Genomic DNA, 18,990 nt, shown 5'->3' on the forward strand with positions numbered 1-18,990 from the left:
AGACAATCACGGCACGACTCAATATTGGAAAGACTAGGAGAAGCAAAGATCCTAATACAAAAATATCAAGCAGTGCAGTGACGAGAGACCCAACACAGCCTAATAAACAGGAACCCGACGACGGACCCATCACCGACTTAAAGATTCGGAATGCTGGGATAGGTAAAGGTCCTAAAATTGAAAGATTAGGCAGCGCAGCTATAGGAGACTAATTGCAACCCAACGAACAGGGAGCCGATGATGGAACCATTACCGACTTTGTAAAAAGTCGGAAGACTAGACTAGGCAATGAAAATAAAACGGTCACATCAGACAGTGCAATGACAGGAAAGTCAATGCAGTCGAAAGAACGTCGGAAATCAGCAAGGGCAAGATTCATATTGCCTTAATTCAGGAGCCATGGACGACCCGGAACAAAGTCTCTGGACTAAACCATATCAACTACCAATTATTCTATGCTATCACTGGTACTCGGCCGAGGACCTGCGTTATTTGTCATAGAAATTTGAATTATATATTTTCCCAGAGTTGTGAATGTCGGATGCAACAGTGGTGAGACAGGGAAACGGTGGAGCATAACTGGCATCACTTTATCTGCCTTTCGACTCTCCGACACTGCCACCAACGTCGGAGCTGCAACGGCAGGTGAGGGAAGCAAAACAAACAGGAAACGAGGTGCTTATAGGGTGCGATGCGAACTCTCACCACATTTCGTGGGGTAGCACGAACACTAATAAGCGGGGCCAAGCCCTGGCAGAGTTCTTGAATACTAACGACCTAATAACACTTAATATTGGTAACACCGCTACCTTTGTTAATAGGATTAGGAAGGAGGTAGTAGATGTGGCGATATGTTCCGAAAATCTGATCGATAAGGTTCAGGATTGGAGGGTCTCCATGGAACACTCTTTCTCTGACCATCGCTACATTAGATTTAGAATAGCACGGCCAGCGCCGAATCCGATAAGCTTCCGGAATAAGTTGAAGACCAACTGGATAAAATTCGAAAGGCTACTCAGAAGAAGACTTGGGCAAGATAATTTAGATTGTCCAAGCATAGAAAAGATTGACGAGAATGTCAACAGGATTACGACTACACTGGTGGGATCCTTCAAAGATAGTTGTCCTCCTCGGGAAGGGAAATCAGCCCAAGAAAAACCCTGGATGACCGGGGAGATTCGCATTATTGGGAAAGTGGTCCGCAGGCTTTTTAACAGAGCACGTCGTAAAAAGACGGAAGTTTATTGGAATGTATATTACATACGGCTCAAGGAATACAATAAGATTACCAGAGCGGCAAAACGTGCCTCCTGGAAGCTTTTCTGCGAACAGGTCGATAACGTTAATGACGCCGCCAAGATAAAAAAGTTTCTCTCAAAAAGCCATGTCCAAACTGAAACTTTAGTAGACGATAAGGGAGTGAGAGCAGAGATAAAGGAAGGCCATGTTGTGGCTTTTGATGAAAACGCATTTTTGACAAGACACAACGGGACACGACGGGACTCACGGAGACACCGGAATCTTGGAATAATGACGTTGATTGAAGGTTTATAATAACGGAATTTATGGTGAAGAAATCCTTAAGAGCTTCAAACCATTTAAGTCACCCGGACCTGATGGGATATTTCCGGCGTTACTACAGAAAGAGGCAGACTATCTGGCGCCTCGTCTGGCCAAAATTTTCACAGCGTGCCTAGGACTGGCATATACTCCGAAAGCCTGGCAGGAGGCAAGGGTGGTGTTTATACCCAAGCCCGGCAAGGCAAGTTATGCGACAACAAAGGCCTACATACCCATAATCCTTACATCCTTTCTACTCAAAACCATGGAACGTATTGTGTACACCAAGATAAAAAGTATGACATGCAGCGAACTGCCCAAATACAAGCAGCATGTCAAGGGAAGGTCGGTGGAGACTGCCCTGCACGAAGTTGTGCATAAAATAAAAGAATCGTTCGATGCCAAAACATACACACGGGCGGTATGCATTGACATCGAGGGGAGTTTTAACAATGTGCGGAGCAACACACTGTCCAATCTTTAGACCAGTACCGGATGGACCTAGTCCATAAAGACTGGATAAACCATATCCCAAGGAACAGGTGGATAAATTGTGTGTCCAATGGCATAAATATAAGGGAGAAAGTGGCTCAGGGCACGCCACAGGGGGGCATTTTTTCGCCACTCCTATGGGTGACCACCATCAATGACCTATTACGGATACTGACTGAGGAGGGATTTGAACTCGTCTGCTACGCCGACGATATTATAATGCTTCTCAGAGGTAAGGATCCGAACGAGCTATGCAGAAGGACCAAAAGGGTCTTGCATATGGCATATGACTGGGCTAGACCCAGAGTTCTCCATGTTAACCCAAAGAAGACTGAAATATGCCTGTTCACGAGGAAGACGAAGGTGGGCGAATTTAACGCACCACGTTTCCTCAATAAGACGATTTCGATATCTGACAAGGTCAAATACTTAGGTATGATCTTGGACAGGAAACTGAATTGGAAGTGTCACATTTAGGAGCGTACTGTGGATAGATATCCACCGCCCAGAAGCCTTAAGATAGATCTACACGATCTAGAGTGTGAGATTCAGCGCTACAAGAGAGAACCTCTAGATCAAGCGGCATATCAAGCGGGTCTAAACAACATTCATGCAGACACGGTAGCAGATGCGGTAATTGGCTACCGGGTGAATGTAGTCATTGGAGAACGACCGCCACCCATTGCACCTGAAGAAATCGACCTCCCCCGGCAAACCAATTACGTTCCGGCAGATGCAGCCGTCTCAATTCCTACAGAGCTAGGATTGATGCCGACGTGCAAGATGTATGTCCCGATTGTAACCAGGGACCGCACGATACACGTCACCTGTTTAACTGCCCAGCTAGACACATTCGACTCAGACCCAGATCCCTGTGCACGTTCCCCATCTTAGTCGCAGAGTTCCTGGGTCTTGACACTCAACAGAATCAAGCAGACGAAAGATAGAACAAAATAAACTGCTACAGCAACGAGACAATCACGGCACGACTCAATATTGGAAAGACTAGGAGAAGCAAAGATCCTAATACAAAAATATCAAGCAGTGCAGTGACGAGAGACCCAACACAGCCTAATAAACAGGAACCCGACGACGGACCCATCACCGACTTAAAGATTCGGAATGCTGGGATAGGTAAAGGTCCTAAAATTGAAAGATTAGGCAGCGCAGCTATAGGAGACTAATTGCAACCCAACGAACAGGGAGCCGATGATGGAACCATTACCGACTTTGTAAAAAGTCGGAAGACTAGACTAGGCAATGAAAATAAAACGGTCACATCAGACAGTGCAATGACAGGAAAGTCAATGCAGTCGAAAGAACGTCGGAAATCAGCAAGGGCAAGATTCATATTGCCTTAATTCAGGAGCCATGGACGACCCGGAACAAAGTCTCTGGACTAAACCATATCAACTACCAATTATTCTATGCTATCACTGGTACTCGGCCGAGGACCTGCGTTATTTGTCATAGAAATTTGAATTATATATTTTCCCAGAGTTGTGAATGTCGGATGCAACAGTGGTGAGACAGGGAAACGGTGGAGCATAACTGGCATCACTTTATCTGCCTTTCGACTCTCCGACATTGCCACCAACGTCGGAGCTGCAACGGCAGGTGAGGGAAGCAAAACAAACAGGAAACGAGGTGCTTATAGGGTGCGATGCGAACTCTCACCACATTTCGTGGGGTAGCACGAACACTAATAAGCGGGGCCAAGCCCTGGCAGAGTTCTTGAATACTAACGACCTAATAACACTTAATATTGGTAACACCGCTACCTTTGTTAATAGGATTAGGAAGGAGGTATTAGATGTGGCGATATGTTCCGAAAATCTGATCGATAAGGTTCAGGATTGGAGGGTCTCCATGGAACACTCTTTCTCTGACCATCGCTACATTAGATTTAGAATAGCACGGCCAGCGCCGAATCCGATAAGCTTCCGGAATAAGTTGAAGACCAACTGGATAAAATTCGAAAGGCTACTCAGAAGAAGACTTGGGCAAGATAATTTAGATTGTCCAAGCATAGAAAAGATTGACGAGAATGTCAACAGGATTACGACTACACTGGTGGGAGCCTTCAAAGATAGTTGTCCTCCTCGGGAAGGGAAATCAGCCCAAGAAAAACCCTGGATGACCGGGGAGATTCGCATTATTGGGAAAGTGGTCCGCAGGCTTTTTAACAGAGCACGTCGTAAAAAGACGGAAGTTTATTGGAATGTATATTACATACGGCTCAAGGAATACAATAAGATTACCAGAGCGGGAAAACGTGCCTCCTGGAAGCTTTTCTGCGAACAGGTCGATAACGTTAATGACGCCGCCAAGATAAAAAAGTTTCTCTCAAAAAGCCATGTCCAAACTGAAACTTTAGTAGACGATAAGGGAGTGAGAGCAGAGATAAAGGAAGGCCATGTTGTGGCTTTTGATGAAAACGCATTTTTGACAAGACACAACGGGACACGACGGGACTCACGGAGACACCGGAATCTTGGAATAATGACGTTGATTGAAGGTTTATAATAACGGAATTTATGGTGAAGAAATCCTTAAGAGCTTCAAACCATTTAAGTCACCCGGACCTGATGGGATATTTCCGGCGTTACTACAGAAAGAGGCAGACTATCTGGCGCCTCGTCTGGCCAAAATTTTCACAGCGTGCCTAGGACTGGCATATACTCCGAAAGCCTGGCAGGAGGCAAGGGTGGTGTTTATACCCAAGCCCGGCAAGGCAAGTTATGCGACAACAAAGGCCTACATACCCATAATCCTTACATCCTTTCTACTCAAAACCATGGAACGTATTGTGTACACCAAGATAAAAAGTATGACATGCAGCGAACTGCCCAAATACAAGCAGCATGTCAAGGGAAGGTCGGTGGAGACTGCCCTGCACGAAGTTGTGCATAAAATAAAAGAATCGTTCGATGCCAAAACATACACACGGGCGGTATGCATTGACATCGAGGGGAGTTTTAACAATGTGCGGAGCAACACACTGTCCAATCTTTAGACCAGTACCGGATGGACCTAGTCCATAAAGACTGGATAAACCATATCCTAAGGAACAGGTGGATAAATTGTGTGTCCAATGGCATAAATATAAGGGAGAAAGTGGCTCAGGGCACGCCACAGGGGGGCATTTTATCGCCACTCCTATGGGTGACCACCATCAATGACCTATTACGGATACTGACTGAGGAGGGATTTGAACTCGTCTGCTACGCCGACGATATTATAATGCTTCTCAGAGGTAAGGATCCGAACGAGCTATGCAGGGCTATGACTGGGCTAGACCCAGAGTTCTCCATGTTAACCCAAAGAAGACTGAAATATGCCTGTTCACGAGGAAGACGAAGGTGGGCGAATTTAACGCACCACGTTTCCTCAATAAGACGATTTCGATATCTGACAAGGTCAAATACTTAGGTATGATCTTGGACAGGAAACTGAATTGGAAGTGTCACATTCAGGAGCGTACTGAAAAGGCTCCCAGATGTTGGGCACTATGTAGAGGTTACTTTATAGTTTTTAGAGCGCACAATAAGCCGATTACTGGCTTAGGTGTATGTCCAGTGGAGTGGGGCGGATTAATATCTGCACAATCTTTTCAACCTAACCTAACCTAATCTATTTATTTGTCCACCAGACCACTCTGGAAATTTGTTATCACAACACCGAATGGTGGTGAAGAAAACTTAAATACTTTTTTATGTCTTTCAAAAGTTTAATCGATAAAAATAATTATTTTTAAAATAAAAACTGAAAAACGATACGTATATCACAGCGCATGTTCATTCGTTGCTTTGCCAACGACGACTTATACAAAGAGAATAAGAATACGTGTGACTTGCCATCAACACTACCGTAAGGGGCTGGACATAGCTGGTTTACTCTGTAAAGTTAACTGCCGTTTCGGAGGGAGGAAACAGAAAATTCCAAGAATAAGCGTGCGGACAAAACGACGGAGCAGCAAAGCAAACACGAAGAGCATGTCTCTGCTAGTTTTGACACCGAGGTGCTTGCGTATTCTCTAGTTACGTAGACAAATACAATTTGTGTGCCAATGCACAGCAACAACAAAAATTTGCAACATCGCCTATACATATGTCAATGACGTAAAATTCGAAAATGCGAAGAGGAATAGAATCAATTCGACCCTTACACACAACTACGATGTTTTGATCGAACACCAGCATTATTTGGAGACAATGATTTTACTAATCACGGTAAAGCGTGAGATAATTGAAGGTATCCCTGCAGCGATCGTCCATATAAAAATTTTAGAGTTTTTCTAGTGACATTGTCTACATCACTACCGCCAAAGTGTACCACAACCAATATCAACGACTATTAACATTTAACATAGGCTTGTCATTGAAAAACTACTAGTAGACAGAATTACTTCCTTTGCAGTAGTAATTCTTTGATGACATTTGATACCACTACTGACAAAGTGTACCCCAACCCACTACAGATTATGAATACCCAACCCACTTAAACGACTATTGACATTTAACATAGGCTTGTCATTGAAAAATTACAAGTAGACAATGACACTACTGACACTGCACTACTTTTAGGTGGCAATTGATTTATTTTAAGAAATACAAATACATTTTATTGACAAAATGAGCAAAAAATCACAATATATAATAATATTTAATATTAAAAAGTATTTTGAAAACTGATTAAAGTATTTGTTATAATTATAGGGGTAAAATTGTTCTAAGATAATACTTTTTAAACAATAGATTAGTCTTTTCGTTTCTATAGGCAACATATAAACAATTTAAAAATTGTGATAAATGAATATGAATTAATAATCAGGTTAATTTTGAATGTTAAAAAATTTTTGTTCTGGCACATTTTCTTTTCGTCCTTTGCCATTATATTTCGGCTATTCTGCTTAAAAATAGTTTCTTTTGATGTTGAAAGGCTTTTCTTAACGTTTTGTCTGGCGATTCATTAAATGTTGATTTTTCATTCGTCGGATCTTTCATAATAACCATTTAATATTTACTTAAAAATTCTCCGCTTTTGTTCCAAGAATACTATCAAGTTCTTTCAGTTTTTTCTCTGAATTAATTGGAAAAAAATTTACATTATCTCATAAAAAAATACATTTTGGGAAACGAGACGATCAAACAAAACTTTGTGCTCAGCCAAAATCTCTAGAACCGTATCCATTTTTTGCAACGTCTTGGCAATTAGAACAACTCGGATTAGCTAAAATATAAAGAAGGATTCTTTATTAGTATACAATTATTTTGTATTGAAATATTGACCATTACCTTGGGTATGAAAATACTTAATTTTTTTTGCAAGACTAGATGGACCTGGTTTGTCGATATGTTTAAAATTTTTTAAGATGTCGACATAATTATAATTGAGTTAGTAGTTTTCAGGAAGGCTGGAGTGTAAAATAGGTATTATTACAAATTCCGAACTAAATGGTAAACAAACAAATTTGAACTGAACGTCGCTGATAAAAAAAATTCTTTTTCTCTTACAGCAAGATTAGTTTCAAAAAAATCCAAGCTCACAAGAATTCATTCTTTGTAAAAACTCTCTAGAATCAGCTATCGACGTCCTTCAATGTAAACAGCGTCTTCTTTTTTATTACATTTTCAATTTGTAGTGGAATGCATGATTTCACGCAACAAATATTATTCGGTCCCTTGCAGGAAATATACCAATAGTTTACAAAAGCTCCAACAATTACACCCCTTTCTTATTTATGCCCTTTCGTTTTACTTTGCACGAACTGGGCGTTCCTTTTAAACGATTTGTTGAAGAATCGGCGATGGTTTTCGAAAATGTCTTTTTAAAATCTGCAATTTGTTTTCAATGCAGTATGCAGAAAAGAAATCCGAGGACCATATGCTTCTGCACAAGAAGCCAAATAAAGCAGAGTGCGGACATTGAAAGAGCAACTATGCATGTATAACCAAGAAACTGGTGAAAATCAGCTTTCCAGTGCTGTAAATCTTCTAAGGCCTGTGTTTTCTCGGAAACTCCTTTGGAATACATTTTTGGTTTGGCTTCAGTTCAGAAGATATCTTAGAAATATTTTGTTTGATGTGTTCTTCTCTGTTTTATTATGGACTATCCTGATTAGCATTTTTCTCGTGACTCCAAGGTCGATAGGGCATGCTATCTAATGGAGTTTGTCATATAATGCCAAATCCTATTTCTTCAAAGGCACTTTTCTTGATTTTAAACATTTGTGTGTGGTGGTTTTTGTATTTCTTTAATTGTTTTTTTTTCAATTTCGGTACACTTTGTACAACTATTTACTGATGTATGCACAGGAACGTCACAGACAAAAGCTTTTGCTGGTGCATCACACGATAAGCAACGTAACCTAAATTGTATATATATTTTTTTTTTTCATTTAACACAAGCTGATTTCTCAACATAATTGTCTTCAATGAAATCTTTCAAATCTTTTTTGTCCCCAAATATATTCCAACGACAAACGGTTTTATTTTCTCTTGCACGTTTACAACTCTGCAAAGAATGGGCCACAACTGGATACACGAGCTCTTGAGCAGTGGAATTCCATCAATAACTTCCAGGCGAGACGTTTTTAATTAAAAGTTGTGTTGTTCTGTCCAAAAATGTTTTTCTAGTAAGTGGACAGTCTAGGCCTTCTTCCTTCAATATAAAAAACAAATTCTCCAAACATATTTTTGGAGGAGACGTTTCTACCAAACAGCACCACTTTCGACAACATCTTCCACAAAACATTTTCCACAGTATAGTTTTCGCTGTTGCACTCGTATTTCATTGTTGACTTCCACACATCTATTTTTATAGACCACATTTTGATTTTTTACGAGCCTTTTGTAATAGATTTAGCTAATTTTAAAAGTTCTTTTTTAAAATTATATTATGTTATCACCCTTTTTGCACAAACAACACAAAAAATTACCCGCTTAAGTACACGCCCCTTAAACAAACCAAGAAATTGATGAATAAACGAAACGTCAAAAAAGTTTACAGCATTTAAAACGGTGACGATGTCGATAGAAAACCACTACAACTACAATATAAAGGGTGATTTTTTTGAGGTTAGGATTTTCATGCATTAGTATTTGACAGATCACGTGGGATTTCAGACATGGTGTCAAAGAGAAAGATGCTCAGTATGCTTTGACATTTCATCATGAATAGACTTACTAACGAGCAACGCTTGCAAATCATTGAATTTTATTACCAAAATCAGTTCAAAACAAAGGTAAAACAATCGTTAAGTACTTCTAAGGCAATTATTAAATATACTAGCCCACCCAAGCAAGCTCTGCTGTGCCTTCTGCAATATACAGATTAAAAATTTACTTACATATATTTGTAATCTAAACTTCTATGTCTCATGGGTGTACCTTGACTTTAAATATACTCCACATTGTTGACATACACAAATTGTCAATACCTTTCGGTTGTACACATTGTACAGCCACACAGGCAAAAATACAAAATTTGCCCATTAACATTCCACTAAGGAACAGGGGCAAACCTCTCACATATCAATAAGTGCTGTTCGATTCAAGTTTAAGCTCAATGATAAGGGGCCTCCTTTTTATAGCCGAGGCCGAACGGCGTGCCGCAGTGTGACACCTCTTTGTGGAAAAGTTTTAACATGAAAAGTACCTCACAAGGAGGGGATAACCACCGCAGAAAAATTTTTCTAATATTTTCTAATCATGTTTGTTTGATACCCAATATGTTTTGTTGTTTTTTGTAGGATTAGTACCACTCTTCTTGAATATATATATATATATATATTATTGACATCGCTACTGGAGAAAATGTCATTGTCAAAAAATAGTACATACACTCAAAATGCACAAGTGCAACAGGTTGTGCAGAAGAAAGAAGAAACGTAAAACCAAAGAGGACACACGTGACAATAAATCCAAAAATTATCGCAGTGGTCCGTTATGTTATAATATCGCAAAATTGTCCCCAAGAGGACTAAATAATCTGATAACGTGATTGTAAACACGAAAATTATAACCAACGACGTGAAATTAAAATATTTGAAGTTCATTGCAAATATCGATTCGGGAGGTGCGGTTTCCCTTGTTAAGCAATCCGTAGCCGAGAAAATTAATTATGAATTTGTGCCGTGTTGTAAATCACTCCATGGTTTCGCGGGAGGCAAATATCGTTGGAGATATCGATAACATTTCCCATCCGTCCGTACCAGGTTGAACGGTAAATGAACGGTCGAAGAGGTACACTGCGTTCATCACTCACAGTGGTCATTTTGATTTTAAGCGAATGCCTTTCGGGCTTAAGAATGCACGCTGTACGTTCCAGAAGCTGATAATAAAGCTAATCAAGCAAACGAGGAGTAAAGTTGTTAGCTATGCTGACAAGGTAATAGTTTCGTACGATATTTTTGAAGAAAGACTTTGGAAGACTTTTTGACAATAATCCGGCGAGAGGCATTTACTCTTCGGATATCGAAATGCTTCTTCATGAAGGATAACTAGTAAACCAGTTCAGGGTAAGCTTATTATTTTGCTGATAAGTTTCGGAAGGCAACTGATTCAAATAGCAAATGGAAGACAATCTGAGAAATTGGTGTTGGAGTAACACCCCGGATTAAAATAAACGCGTCCCCTGATGAGGTGAACGCATCTTTCCCATGTACCCCATAGTCACATCTGCCGCTCCAAACTTTCCCGAGTTTACCGATTTTGAATTTTCTTGCGTTCAACTAGATGATGTCTATAAAAGCTGCTTGGCAATTAAATCAAATACAATTGTTTACTGGCTTAGATTCTACAATATCTTACCCACCTCTTCCAAATTATTTCAATCCCTACCACAAGGTTTCTTTAAGATAAACAAGGCTTCTCTAAGATAAATGAGGATTTAGAAGGTGTTCATATATGGGCTTTGGAAAATTGCAATTTGCCCATGAACATTCCACTAAGGAACAGGGGCAAACTTCTCACATATCATTGAGTGCAGTCTGATTTAAGTCTTAAGTTTTGGAAAATTACCTCTATATAAATCCACAAAAATCTAAATGCTTACTAATTTTCAACCGCATACAAAACAAAATTGGTAGCCAGCACATACAGTTCGTAGAAGTCAATAAATCGTGGCTTTATTACAAACAAATATCTCACATGGACTGTTCATATCATTGGAGCGTGGAAATGCTGAAGTATTCTGAGAACACTCTATCAAACACAGACATTCATACCAAAGCATATCCGTCTTCTCATGGCCAAATCGTACTTACTTACTGTTCTATGAAAGTGAAATTTTTAGTAGTTGCGATTCTAGGAGTGCAAGAAGACTGGAGACAACCTGCAATGCCATAGTCAGATATGTCCTTGGACTGAAACGGTATGAAAGTCTGCACCCTTCTCGAAAACCATTTTTGTCATGAAGTTTAAAGATTTTCTCAATATAAAAAATTATATACTAATTCATAAAATATTAAACAAAAGAATTCCAGAATATCTCTCCCAAAAGCTTCAGTTTGGATGAACTAACCGAAAAATATTAATAGTCCAGCCTCGATATCGCCTATTATTATAAGAATGACAATATTTTGCAAATGCAATCCGTTTGTGGAACTCTCTGCCCTCAATAATACAATCCTTAGGCAAAACAAACAGCTTAACAAAATATTTTCAAAGCCATACATAAGTTTAAATACAATTTATATTTTGTTTCCCATTTTCATAACTCTGATATACAAATATTGTTATACTATATTATCTTATATACACACCAATGTACATATCAAACCTGCTTATTGTGAACAACTATATTGCTTACCATTGTAACCTCGCATACTATAATTATAAGATTATTGTAAACTTGTTGTGTGCGAAAGCAGAATTAAATAAATCAAATCAAAGACCAAGAACTGCACACAGATGATAGTAGCATAGGAGTTGCTGCAATTCTCATTGCAATTGCCTATTTTAGTCTAATGTGTAGCGATTCGGAGACGAAATACTATGCATATGAATTGTAGGTTCTTGCGCTAGTGAAAGCTTGTGATTCAGAATGTATCTACTTGGAAAACATTTTACTGTTTCCACTGCTCTGCTATTTCGAGTATGAAAACTATGACACCGATGATTCCACGTTTGAGTAGAGATCCCGTGGAAGAAGAATCAAACCCAGAAGATGTTGCAGCGAAGTTGATGCAGATAGACATATAACTCAATCCCATGGCAGCCGGTTGTACGTACCAAAAGAAGACAAACCAGCGAGGAGATTGATCTGTTGGTCATTCCATATGCTTTGCGATGGAGAATTGTTCGACAATGCCATGGTGAACATTGGACATCCAGGAGTAAATGGTACCATTAAGAAGATAGAGCATCATTTCTAGTTCAGACTATGTGAAAGGCTACATGAAATCGCGTATCGAATGTTGTTTAAGCCGAGACCCGAGGAAAAAGGAATGCCGGCTTTATGGGATAGATATCACTCGGGTGCCGTTTGAAGTGATTCACATGGGTCCTTTCATCAAAAGTTGACGTGAAAATGAGTATATATTGGTGATTGTTGATCCAATGACTCGTTACTCTGCGACTATTCCTGTTCGATCAACGAAGACGAAATCATTGCTGGGCGCGCTATTAGTCATTGTTGATGCAATGACTTGTTACTCTGCGAATCCCATTCCGGTTGTACGCACCGGATTGACCCGATGGAATCATCATCGGCAAGGGCTGCCGCCTCAGTGGACGTGTTCGTCTTTTTTCGTCAAAGGCACATCCCGGAGAGTGAAAAAAACCCCGGACCCTGGTTCTGTTCGGTTTCACAGAACCGCCTTCATCATCGGTCGGTGTGGGTGAGGTGTAACCGGTGCATGGAGTGGGTACATTTCCGATCTTGCTCACTTCACTACGGGAGTATAGTCACATGTCGCAAGGTGCTGTGCGAACATAGCCAGCAGTGGGTCACAAGCGTCGTCGTCGTCGCCTTCTGCGTCCTCGTCGTCGGACTATGTAACCCTCCGACCTCTTCCGTACGGCAATTTACGCAACGCAATATTGCCTGGCCAGTGCAGGTTTGAAGTTAAACTGCAACGGACTTCGTGGCAAGATCGATGAGATTGTGGACTTTATGAGTCGGAAGAGGATATTGGTCGCAGCGATCCAGGAGACATAGCTGACCAACACCTGCAGCTTGCACAGTTTTCAAGGTTATAATGTGCTACGTAAGGATCGCTCAAGAAATGGAGTTGGGGGATTGGCCTTCGTGATAAACCATTCCGTGCAATATAGACCTATCTCGCCTGCGCATGGCGCTAGTGAACCCTACATGGAATGCATGGGATAGCAGTCAGGTCCGGTACTGTCGAGATAGAGCTATACAACGTGTACATACCGCCGGTTGGTAGTTGTAGTTGTTGCTATCTGGCCATAATCGTCTGGTTCTAGGGGACTTTAATCCGTATCACACGTCATGGCATTCCCCCCTAGGTAACGACCAGCGTGGCAGAGCTGATTGAAAGCTCCACGTTTTGCACGTTGAATGAGGATGCCCCCTCTAGGATTACGAGGAGGTGCAGCAGCTCCCCAGACATCTCCATTGCATCCCCTGATATCCTGAGTGCGTTTCCTGTCAAGCCGTCATGTCTTTGGGGTCAGACCACCTCCCCATAGTTCTCACCATCGCCGACCACCCGACTTCATAACCTCTGAGCGCCGGACGTTTATCAATCATAAGAAGGCCGATTGGACTGGCTTCAGAGAATAAACCAATCGCCGCTGATGTGCTAGTGGCCGAGAGAAAATTCCGAGACATCATTAACGCAGCTACCGCTCGCTTTATACCAGCCGGTCGAATACCTCAAGTGCGACCCAATTTCCCGGCGCAAGCAGTGGTACTCGCAGACGAGCGTGATGGGATTCGTGGCATGGATCCAATTAACCCCAGAATCTGAGAGCTGAATCTGGAAATAAACAGGGTAGTCAACGAACATGAACGAAATTTGTGGCTGGAACACCGGTGTAGGCAAACTGTGGTCTACTGTTAAGTCACTCTCGAACCCCGGTAGAGGGGATGACAGGACCTCAGTCACCTACGGCGAAATAACCGTGAACCGTCAATTTATTGTGGAGAGAGACAGGGGAAGGAGGAGAGCCATTCGCCGTATTCGTGGTCTCCGAGCCGATGAACAGCCATCACAATATACCGTGGGCGAAGTTACGAATGTCATCCGTGGCGCCAAATCATCTAACGCGTTGGGCCCCCACGGAATCTCTACATTGATGTTGAAGAATCTGGATTAACCTTGAGTTGAGTACCTTACCACTGTCCTCAACCTGTCTTTGAACACTCTTATAGTTCCCGATGTCTGGGAAATAGGCAGTGATCCCGCTACTGAAGCCTGGAAAAGACCCTAGTTTGGGGGAGTCGTACAGACCGATCTCCCTTCTCTCACCAGTGGCAAAGACGCTTGAGGCATTACTCCTCCCGAGCCTCGCAGGATAATTTCCATTCGCCGAACACAACAATAGCTTTGCATGCCATCACCGCACACATTTGCCGTGGCTTCAATCCGGCCCGCACCCATTGATGACATCTGCGATAGGTTGAACGTCTACCTCAACGAACTTGCCTCATATTTCGCTGCAAGAAATCTGAAGATATCCGCCACCAAATCTTCAGCGACATTGTTCACTACAAATACGCGTGAGGTGAATTCTGAGCTGACTGTGATGGTCAATGGGGAAATGATTCCGACCCTCAAGTGTCCCAAAATACTTGGCGTCACATTTGACAGATCTTACACATTCTCCCCACATGCCACAGCAATCTGCGATAAAGTCAAAAGCACCTGTGGTGCAGACAAAGAAACCTTGTTGACTACGTACAAAGCAATTGGCCGGTCTGTGGTAAGTTATGCAGCGCCCGTGTGGTCTCGTCAACTTTGTGACACGCAGAGGAATGATATTCAGATCTGTCAGAATGCCGCCCTCCGAACTGCGACGGGCTGTCTCCTCAGTTCTCATGTGGACTACCTCCATCAGGAGACAAAGATCCTACCAGTGCGAAGACATAACTACTTGCTGTCTAAGCAATACCTTTTGGGCTGTTATCGCAGAAACCATCCAAATCATCATCTTGTGGATAGATATCCACCGCTCAGAAGCCTTAAGGTACATCTACACGATCTAGAGCGTGACGTTCAGCGCTACAAGAGAGAACCTCTAGATCAAGCGGCATATCAAGCAGGTCTAGACAACATTCATGCAGATACGGTAGCAGATGCGGTAATTGGCTACCGGGTGAATGTAGTCCTTAGAGAACGAGCGCCTCCCATTGCACCTGAAGAAATCGACCTCCTCCAGCAAACCAGAGTGGTTCTGGATCAATTACGTTCCAGCAGATGCAGTCGCCTCAACTCCTACAGAGCAAGGATTGATGCCGACGTGCAAGATGTATGTCCCGATTGTAACCAGGGACCGCACGATACACGTCGCCTGTTTAACTGCCCGGCCAGACCCACTCGACTCAGACCCAGATCCCTGTGGACGTACCCCATCTTAGTCGCAGAGTTCCTGGATCTTGACACTCAACAGAATCAAGCAGACGAAAGATAAAATCCAATAAACTTCTGCAACAACAACAACATGAAGCTATCGAGGTGAAACTTAGTTTAGAATATTGTTTGCCGATAAACAGTTTATGTTCGAAGTTGAGCTCTATAAGAATATAAGAGTATGTAAAATAACGTAAACTGCCCCAGATTACAATAGCAACCCAGCTTTCATTTGTGATATTATTCATCTAATTAACCAAAAGTTAGGTTAGTTAAAAAAGAGAGTATATAATCCAGTAATAGACTCGTTGTGCGCTCTTAATATTAAAAAATAACCTCCAAAAAATATAAGTTGGGAATTCCGTGCTACTTACAAAATTCTTAATTTTTTTCTATGCAAATGCAAATTTTGTCCATGAACATTCAACTAAGGAACAGGGGTAACATTTTTTTTCCATACCACGCCCCTAAGTTGGTTCATGTCTGGTATTATGTCCCCTCTTAACTACCGGTGTTTAATAGCTGCGAAATCGGACGGTGATAAGGAAAATGCGTTAAGTCTCATCATCTTCCTCACAAGCCCTAAATATTCTATCACTTGCCACACCGATTTATCATAATTGAGCTCGTAGTCCTATATGTTCCGTTATGATATTGAAAGCGATACTGACCTCCTTCTTACTTCCTTTCAGTAATAGCCTCGTCTTCTCATGATCCGAATCTATCCATAGGATTTTTGCTGTCCTACCGAGCGTTTCGCTGTTCCACAGTGTTATATGCGTTCGTCGACAACGTCCTTAACTCAGACTGCATCGAACTGAAAGGTTTCGGGTTAACCAAGTTTATTGATGGCAGCCCTCTGGCCTTCACTGCCAAATCGTCTGCTCTTTCATTCCCCTTTGCTCCGGTATGGCCCAGCACCCAATCCTTCTCCTTCTTACACTCTTAGATGGCCACTTCACTTTTCTCTGAAGCTGTTGTTGTTGCTGTTCTAGCAGTACGTTATACACTGAGACGTCAGCCTTGCTGATGAGGAACTCCATCGAGTCAATACGGTACGTACAACCGGCTGCCATGGGATTGAAGCTGTTGTATTATCCTTACGTTGCACTTTTTCTCCATTGCAGTCCACCAAACTACTGAGGCGTATGTAAGTATAAGTCTAATCATGCTCCTGTAGAACCCAGTGGACTATCCTCGGACTCATGCCCCATTTCGAGCCTATAGCCCGTCTACATAATGCCCAACATATGTGAGCCTTCTCCGTACTCTCTTGAATGTGACACTTTTAATCCAGTTTCCTGTCCAAGATCACTCCTAAGTATTTGACCTTGTCAGGTATCGAAATTGTTCTATCGAGGAAACGTGGTGCGTCAAATTGGCCCAACTTCGTGCAACTTACAAAATCCTTGTTTTCCATGCCACGCCCCTAAGTTGGTTCATCATGTCTGGTATTTTGTCCCCACCTAAGTGCCGTATCTGTTAGACGCGAAAGCCCGGCAATGACAAAGGAAATGCTCCAACGTCTCATCGTCTTCCCCGCATGCCGTAACACATGCTATCACTTGCCGCACCGATTTTACATAAGTGAGCTTGTAGTCCTATGTGTCCCGTTATGATACCAATAGCTATACGGACCTCCTTCATACTACCTTTCAGTAATAGCCTCGTATTGTCACGATCTGGATCACCGGATTTTCGTCGTCCTACAAACCGTTTCGCTGTTCCACAGGGTTGTATGCGCATTCATCGCCCACGACCTTAACTCTGACTGCGTCGACCGAAAGGCTTCGGGTTAACCAAGTTTATTGGCAGAGAAGGCATTAATCTCTTTCTTACACTGCAAGACTGTTCGTCACTTTATCGCCCTGGTTGTTATTGCCCTTACGGTAATTTTACTGTCCGTAAAGATGTCCATATTCGACGTCCTCGCGTTAGCACAACACCACTTCACGCATTTCGTGATCGCCCGGATCTCAATTCGGGGTTCTTAATGTAGACCCCAGCTTTGATCCATCCGTGTAGCGTGAACTTCCAGATGACAAAACCAGAGTTCCGTCAATTTAACTCAACCGCTGACAGACGTCAACTCGACCTCGCACTAGACCTCAAGATTCGTCTCCGATGTCCGATCTGAAACTTTAACATTCTTAACATGATCATCGTTGTTAAGAGCTGCCAGCAACAGGGCTCGTCCACAAGTTGCGAATAGTGGAATGCTCCATTCGGAGCAGATGCAACGACAGTCACGGACAATCAGCGGTAACATGTGCAGAGTGAGAGAGGTCGGGCGGCACCGGCTCTTGCATAAATACTGAGTGCGTATAATGCTCGATGACAAGGCGAGTTATTGGCGCTTTTAATTGACCAATGGCCACTCTGTTCCCGCGGCGATCGATTCTTTGAACCGGAACGAGCTTGCTCACCTACAGCAGCATGATAAGGATCGCCACCTCAACATGAAAATTTGGCTACAACAACAACGGATCACGAACCAATGAATTAAAGAAAATAAACGCTATTTTACGTTCGGCTAGTGGAACAAATGTTCTGTCATAGCCAATTAAAGTAAAGTATATAAACCCTAAGTCATAGTGTAATATGAAGCAAGGTTGTGCTGATACAAAAAAATAGACTGCAATATGTCAAAAAAATTAAAGATATTTGCTAGTTTTTCACAATTAATCTGAGAACATAACAGACTACTCATTTTAAATAAGAAAATTTTGTTTACAAGGTCCAAAGTTAATAATATTTATGGTACTCACTCTCCTCCTCGTACTGCTTCAACTTTAGCTGGCGATCTTGTAAAAGACATAACCATATCTGATTTTGTTAAAACATTGTACAGGTCATTAGCGCTGCATTGAAATTCTTCTTCTATAGAAAGCGTGCGAACATCTAATTTGCATCCAAGGGAATTAGGAGCCGAATTAAGCGACTTTGAACAATAAACGTAGTTGTTGTCATTTTTTGAAGTAGCTGCGGCAATATTTTCGTCTTTCGTCGAATTTTTATTGGGCAATATTAAATTTTTGGAATATTCTTCCTTAAGTTCCTTGATATACACACAAAGTATTTGCCTAACTTTTTCGCGACCATAATTGTACATATATTGTTTTAAGGCCTCAGATTCCTCATTTGACTCATCAATTGTAACAGTAATTTCAACATCATGTAATTCGTTTTCTTCGGAGAGATTTGGTATCAAAATTTTTCCCTTGTGGCAAACATTAGATTTACTATCAAGTTTCCCGTTCCAATTGAGGGTTAACACCCATTCATAGAAGAAGATCAATTTCCCTTTGCGATTATTTGCGGTAGCCTCGCCACTACACTTCTCAAGACATTCTATGGTGCAATCGACGTTTTCACCGCCTAAAATCAATCGAAAC

The 18,990-nt window shown here is 41.7% G+C and overlaps 1 protein-coding gene and 1 long non-coding RNA gene across 3 annotated transcripts in view; both read right to left on the reverse strand.

The window, feature by feature from the left end:
* Nucleotides 1-18,990, reverse strand: part of LOC106094109 (activator of 90 kDa heat shock protein ATPase homolog 1) — a 112,016-nt gene that overhangs the window by 92,657 nt on the left and 369 nt on the right. For both annotated transcript variants that reach the window (XM_059369506.1, XM_059369508.1), the window contains exon 2: nt 18,364-18,973. In XM_059369506.1, coding sequence (XP_059225489.1) covers nt 18,364-18,973 — 610 coding nt within the window. The remainder of the gene's footprint in view (nt 1-18,363; nt 18,974-18,990) is intronic.
* On the reverse strand, nt 6,779-9,104 carry LOC106094110 (uncharacterized). Its single transcript, XR_001222490.2, has 3 exons — nt 7,569-9,104; nt 7,350-7,504; nt 6,779-7,284 (listed from the first exon to the last, which is right to left on the reverse strand). It is a non-coding gene; the product is annotated as an uncharacterized LOC106094110 (long non-coding RNA).

This window comes from Stomoxys calcitrans, chromosome 5, assembly GCF_963082655.1.
Source record: "Stomoxys calcitrans chromosome 5, idStoCalc2.1, whole genome shotgun sequence".
NCBI classification, from domain to species: Eukaryota; Metazoa; Arthropoda; class Insecta; order Diptera; family Muscidae; genus Stomoxys; species Stomoxys calcitrans.